The sequence below is a fragment of the Mesitornis unicolor genome, unplaced genomic scaffold (genome assembly GCF_000695765.1).
Source record: "Mesitornis unicolor isolate BGI_N332 unplaced genomic scaffold, ASM69576v1 scaffold20792, whole genome shotgun sequence".
Taxonomy (NCBI): Eukaryota; Metazoa; Chordata; class Aves; order Mesitornithiformes; family Mesitornithidae; genus Mesitornis; species Mesitornis unicolor.
Genome location: NW_010168782.1, coordinates 9,637 through 16,787, shown reverse-complemented (window position 1 = coordinate 16,787; position 7,151 = coordinate 9,637). Strand labels below are relative to the sequence as shown.

At 35.9% G+C, this 7,151-nt stretch overlaps 1 protein-coding gene across 1 annotated transcript in view; it reads left to right on the top strand.

Annotated features, from left to right (window-relative positions):
* Positions 1-6,650, top strand: part of SLCO4C1 (solute carrier organic anion transporter family, member 4C1) — a gene marked incomplete at its 3' end in the record, with an annotated part of 33,916 nt that extends 27,266 nt beyond the window's left edge. The window contains exons 10-13 of the mRNA XM_010179153.1: positions 1,157-1,344; positions 3,378-3,442; positions 5,260-5,397; positions 6,538-6,650. Coding sequence (XP_010177455.1) covers positions 1,157-1,344; positions 3,378-3,442; positions 5,260-5,397; positions 6,538-6,650 — 504 coding nt within the window. The remainder of the gene's footprint in view (positions 1-1,156; positions 1,345-3,377; positions 3,443-5,259; positions 5,398-6,537) is intronic.
* Between the last annotated feature and the right edge of the window lie 501 nt (positions 6,651-7,151).

The window sequence follows — 7,151 nt, the reverse complement described above, 5'->3', positions numbered from 1 at the left end:
AATGTGAGATGGGTATAGAAAGATCCTAAACGTGGGTAAGTTGAACTGTGGGGTGCCTCTGGAGACTTTATATAACAGTAAAGGTCAATGGCAAATGAGAGGTGGCATTATGTATAAGAAAATGTAGGAGACTGACTTTTTCTTGCTCTGAAAACTTCACACTTCACTGATATTTTTTTTCCTCGAAAACAAACTTGGATGGATTTAAATGAAGAGCATAAAATTATTCTATTTGTTCACCTGCTTACAGAAGCAGTTCAACATTGCTTCTGTTCTTTCCTGCTTAAGAGCATAGGTCACCTCACTTCCTGTCAAGTACAGCTCAGTGTTAAAACCAGCTTGTCTATAGCCAAGACTGTCAAGCTGGGACTTGCCAGCATCACTGAAGAATGGGAACTGTTGTGGTTTCCAGTTTGTTCTGCTACTGTTGTAACTGGATATGTATTAACTAAGCTTGAAGATTAAGGTCTGACAAAATAGTTGGGCAAGTAGATGTGTATCTAAAGAATGAACCCTGTTCAGCTTTCAGTAGTCAAGGCAGTTAAAGATCTTTGGAGTATAACTTTTTAATCATACTGAAATAATTTACAGTTTTGTTTAATAAACTAGGTAACAGTTAATGTTAGCTTCCTTCAGTATTGGAAAAATTACTTTTGAGAATCATTTAAGTTATCTCCTGCTATAAGGGAACTGAAGCTTTTTGCTACCTTTTGTTCAGAAGTTACACTTTGCAAGCGTCATCAGTCTCAGAGAGAGAGAAAAAGGATATTTCCTCCCTTCCTCCAACCTCCATGGTGTTTAATGCTTTCAAATAGGTGATTCGTTTAAAAGTTTAATATTTTCAATTTTTTAATCTATATATCGATATATAAAATCTTGTTTTGAACAAGATCTTTTTAGATCACAACCCCACTGTCTTTTTAGATCACACCACCACCAATAACTTTTGCTCAGGTGAGCGGGATCAGCCAAGTTCTGCTGAAACAGTTTAAAAATGAGAGTTACGATGTCATGATCATCAGGTAATGGCCTGTTTCCATATTGTACTGGATTTATTCTTGTATTCAGTGTAATGCTGACTCAATGAATATCTATCATATTAGTGTCACTTAGTATCATTCTTAGAGGTAAATTTTGTTTTATAAATTATTTGTAGACGTACCACAACTGTTCCTGTGTTGGAAAACCAAAAAGAGAAAATGGTTCAGAAGACTTTCTCTATCAAGCTGTCTCTGGGAAATGTCCAACACGATGCACATTTTTACCTTTATTCCTCACCTTCTTCTTTTTTACTGTTGTTTTCACATTTATGGCTGTTACTCCAACAACTGTGGCCATTCTCAGGTATGTTTTGTGGGCTAAGAAGTAGGTGGCGTTCTTGTGAAAACTCAGATCAGTGAAATACTCTAATTTGTTTTGTTTTGGCATGTAGACTTAAACAAATGTGCGAGGGATTTCCTGTTGTAGTACCCTGTGTATTAAGTAAGCAGTACTTAAGTGGAGAGCAATCGTACCACTGTTTGCTATCTCTGTAATTACAATTTGATTAGTAGATACTGTTTCAATCTATTTAAAAAAAATAGTCTTTCCTACTTGTAGCAAAATCCCTCTTTTGTGGGAGCATTCCTGATTATTTTAGTCAAAGCAAGAAGGAATAAATGTGCCATGTGCTTGAATCCCTTGCCAGGATTTAAAATTGTACCAAGAAAAGAACAAAACAGCAATCGGTCTCATTCTCAGCTTTTGATTCCCGTTTCGGTTCAGAGTTCTGATTTATAAAATTGCAGTCTGTTAATAACTGTAGACTACTTTTCGTATTATATTGATGTTGTATGTATGGTAGTCAAGTGACAGCATGTATGTGGCTGTTTGCCAGTAGTTTGACTGTCTTTTAAATTGCTGAAACTCATATGCATGAAAACTAGAGGATTTTTTTAAATTATGTGGTCCTCATACTGAATGTGGAGCTGTTTCACTTTATGTTGAAATCTGACTTGTACATCTAATACCTTGGGAGAAAATATTAATGATGCATAGGCATACATGTGCTATACACACGATGCTTTGGGAAGGTGTGGTTACATGCTCTTTTTTCCAGCTTTCTAGTCAGGTGATTGGGGAGGCTAGTGGTATACTGCAACAGTGCTTTGTGGTAGCCTCCTGTTCAGGGTTGGTGTAAATCTGGAATCTTGACATATTAGGGTGGGGATAGAGTAATGTTAAGTGTTGCACTATCTGCAGAACTGAGCTGACATAGTTTTATTTAGATAATTCTAAGCATTAACATTTGGAATTCTGAATCCTTCTACACTTCAACTGAAATGGTGAAACCACTTACTGTTTTTATGGAAGAAAGGATTGTAAAGGAGTTTAAATGTGCAAAAACTAATTTAAATAGCTAAATGTGAGGTACGTCACTACAGCGTATTCTGATATCTTTTCAACGGGCCTACTTTGTGCAACTGCAAGTGTAAGCCCATGTGTTTGTAACAGTGTTCTAGTGCCAGAAATAACCACCCACAGTATGCAAAACTCATTTTCCTTCCTCTACTTGTCTTTATGGTTGGAGAATACTAACAGTAACTGCTGATAACTGCTCATCTTGGATGCTTTTCTATGGCTAATCCTCATTCATACTCCAGAATGAGGGAATAACTCCTGAATATTAAATACTGTCTTTTTTAGCACTGACAGTGCTTCACAGATGCAGTTTATTAAAGAAAACAGTGATGAAACAGAGTTGTATGAATTAAGTAAGTTAAGTTGCATTTAACCTTTATGGTAGTATCCTTAAGACACTGTAAGGATAAAATGTTTGTTGCTAGAGAAGTATCTGAAAGAAATGGGTATAGGGTAAGGAGGTAAATTCTGCTAGTTAAATCAGTATGTTGATTTGTATAGCATAGGGAAAAACTGATTAAATGTAAGGTCAGGTGACTATATGTAAAGGTTAGGGGGGGAAAAAAACCACCTGTGTTGTGCTGAAGCATAGTTTAAATTAATGTAATGCTTCTCTAGGATTAGTACCTCAGGATTGCATTCTAACATTATTCGTAAATACTTGGTGGTTCTGTGGCAAAAATGTTCAACATATCAGGTTGCTCCTGGTAAGATAGCTTTTTACTTACACTGTTTTGTTAAACTAAAGTCCGACTGAAAATTCCTTGAGGTGCTATAGGAGTTGCTTTTATCTTTTGTCAAAACATCTCTTAAAGTTCTTTGGTTATTTGTCCTGCACAGTGGGTATCTAAAACTTTTTGCAATTAACAGGTTAAAAAAGTATATTAAGGTAAAGCATATTCACTAATGGGCAAAGCAGAAAAATGGAACAGTTAAAACTTGTTTGCCAAGTCTTAAACTGCAAATCTTATTTACAGGTGTGTGCCAGATAAACAGCGTTCATTTGCTCTTGGAGTACAGTCAGTGTTTCTACGACTACTAGGTATGACTTCCTTGTTGAAATACTTGCCTCTGAATAATCTACTTATTTAACCTTTTTCTAGACTTAAAACTAATGCATTAAGAAGCTTTCTGAGGAGCTTGAAGCAGCCCATCACTGGCTTAGAGAGTACATTTGGTATAAGGCAGATGCCATCTGGATTCAAATTCCTCTTTAAATGAGGCATACATGCTCATTTTAACCTTTGTTGATTTCATCATGAACAAAATACAGGTAACTGTCATTCTTTCAGCAAAAGGCATGAGTTGTCACTTCCTCCAGAAGGAGGCCTATTGTGAAAGTTGACATAAGAAAAAAGGGTGTAATAGAAGACAACTTCATGTAGTTAATATCTCAAGTTCTGGAATTTAAAAGAAAGTGACCATGCCAGTACATTTTAAAGTGGATAGGTAGAGTCTTCCCTCTTCTCCCTTCCCTTTCAAGGGGAAAGGGACTAATTTTAGCCTTTGTTGAAATTGTTGGCACTTGTACATAAATAATTGCTGAGATTTTATGTGGGCATTCTACTTAAATTCTAAATCTAAGCATCCTCAGGATCTCATTAAGACAGGTGAATAGCCTTAAATAAAACATGAAGCCAAATGTGGGTATTCTTTCAATATTCAGTATTAATTTGAATTTCCTCAAGCATATTTTAAACTCTTGGTTTTTTCCTTGACACATTTTAAATGGTATGTGTAATTCAAGACTGGCTCAATGCTCAGCTACTGAGTAGACTTTGTCAATATTTAGTACTGCAGCCATTCCCTGCCATTTAAGATCAAATATTCCGACAGTGTGAGCTCTGCTCTGTACCTATTGAGACTCCAATTAAGCAAAGTCATTCTACCAGTAAAGCATAACAAGAGTAAACATCCTTACCAGTAGAAATTAGCTGGGAGGTAGTGTTAAGTATTGTATGAGCGCTTCTGTTTCATTTTAATCAAAGTTAAGATGTCTATGGCAGAGTCTTAACTCTTGACTTCATTGTGAAGCAAAAGTAGAAGAACTTTTTGCACTGCCTTTAGTGACTCTGGCTGAGGAAGGCAGCAGCTAACAGCATTGCTACCAACAAGATATTTATGCTGGAGACTTGATGAATCACACAGGAGTTCTAGACAGAAAATCTGTAGTGAGGACACAGCTGCTTGTTTAGGCCTGGAGTGGGTTAAGTTGACATGCAGTGATATACCTAGGATGTTATAAAATTTGCCACACCTGGATACAAAACACTTGTGCTTTGTTAAACACTATTGTATCGAAATAACACAGATTTAACAAATTCTACACAGGAATAATTTTAAACAGTACTCATTTCACCTGAAATTTTTGTAAGAAGCTTACTACAGCTGAGTGATGGAAAAAAAGTATAATTTGACATGTTAACGTAATATTCTAGTTCTCTGCATTTGGAACAGGTTAGCATATATGATCTGAGGAAAGGGACTCTTTTCTTTCAGTTAAAATCCTGCTTCCTTGATCAGCTGTTTCCTCCCCTAATTTTAATCCTATTTTTCTTTTCCCATGAAAACTGAGGAAGTTACAAGAAGTCTTTGAAAAAACCTTCTGCTTGATAAAGTGAGAGCTGTATAAAGAATTAACACATTAAACATTATACCTCTTAATTGAGAGCAATAGAAGGTGCATACTTGCTATGTAATATGAGCCCTATGACTTTGATTAAAATGTTATGTTTAGTGTGTGGCTATCCTATTTTATCTTCCTCACCATCCTGACATTTTGCTGTATACATTAAGACAAGATAGGACTATTCTAATGCTTTTACTACTCAAACATTCTAACATGTTGCTGTGTTTTAGGTACTATTCCTGGACCAATTTTGTTTGGTGTTGCTATAGACAGCAGTTGTACTCTGTGGGATATTAATGAATGTAAAACTAAAGGAGCCTGTTGGGTTTATGACAATGAAAGAATGGCTTATCTGCTGATGGGCATAAGTAAGTGACTTCTTCATATTAAGTAGGTGTACAAAGTAACAGATACACTGACCTTGACTGCTAGATGGGAATTATTTTAAAATAGAATCTTAAACTGTTTTTAGCAGCATTATTTTTTAAAAAAAATCTACAAACTTCATTTTATTCATAAATAAAAGCAAAATATGGAAAGAGTAGAGCCACTTAATGTGGTTTTGCTTAAAAATTACCTAGGAAACTTTTTAAAATAACAATATTACAAATTAGTTTTGCTCTTTGGTCTTTCTTCATTGCCACACACTAATTACTTAATTCTAGCACACATTTCAGTTTTATCTGTCTTGGTCTGTTGGCAGCTTAAGGTCTGAGGAGCTTTATTGCTCTTCTCATATTTCAGTTTTTCCCTAAATTAATGTTCAGGTCTTGAAATTATCTGAATGCTAGTCAAAACCTTTCTCAACTTTTTAAACTATCTTTTCTCCCAGTGTGTGAGGTATGTATGTCTGGAGGAAGGAGGGCAGGATAAGCTTGCAACTGTGATACATATTTACTGTGAATAAACTGGACTGCTAATGTCTAATCTTGAAATTGAAAAAATGAGACTCACAACTTCACGTTTCAGTATTTCTTGGGCGTATTTGTGATAAAATACAAATCCTCCTTGTTTCCCCCCTCTCCTTGCACTACCCTCCCCTGCCTCCTACTCGCCTCTCCCCTTTAGTTGCAGGAAAACCACTATGTACCAGTGATGAGTAAATGTAACAACCTTTTAAGGTACCTGAGGAGAGAATACTTAACAGGTTTGTATGTGAGGAGTTTTAGTTTGTCACAAAGAGAATCTTGATGCAATGAAGAACAGTACTGAAACAAGAAATAAAGAAGTCCTGCATTTCAGGCTAGAATGGGGTAAAGAAATACAGAACTGAAGCAATGGCAATGGCTGCTGCAAGCAAGAACTGGTGGGCAGGTGAGAGGTCTCAAGTCAGTTGGAAGACTGCCTTTATCTGCCCTTTGCAGTTCATATAAAATACAATGAAATTCACAGCATCCATTTAAGTCATACTCTGTAACTCACCGTGTGAAACTTTATAAATTGCTGAAATACTGTTGTATACTATTGAAGGTGACTGCAACAAAGACCTTTTTGTTCTTTGCATTCAGGTGCTGCTTGCAAAATCATCACGATCATCTTTGTGGTCATAGCAGTATGTTTGTATAAGCCTCCACTAGCAAAGGCAGCCTTGTCACAAACGGATTCAGAAACACCATCTGCTGTACACATATAAACCATGAGCAAATCGGGGGCTTTTGAAAGAAGCTAATAAGAATAATCACTGTTACAATGCTTGTCCCGAAGTTTTTGTACACCATTGCCTAAACAGAAAAGATAATATTCAATTCTTGAACAAGTTAAAATATTTGTGAATGTGTAGTGTTCTTTAGTTTGCTAAACATACCTTTTATTATTCTATTGTATCAAAAACATGACACTTAATTTTGCAGTCTAATTTTAAATAATGAATTTATAACTTAAGTGAAACAAGGTGGAATACTCTGATTTAGAAAAGCAAACAGGAAAAATGAGCTGATCTGGGCTGACTGTGAGCCCCATTTCACCCTGCTTATAAAGTAGTAACTGAGACTAGTGGAAGAAAACAAGTAACTTGGTATATTAATGGGAACTGTGGATGTTTAAAATGGCTTGATTTTAATGTGCACATAATCTGGGCTAGTGCCTTAGTTGGGGATTTTGATTGTAGATACACTTAGGAATG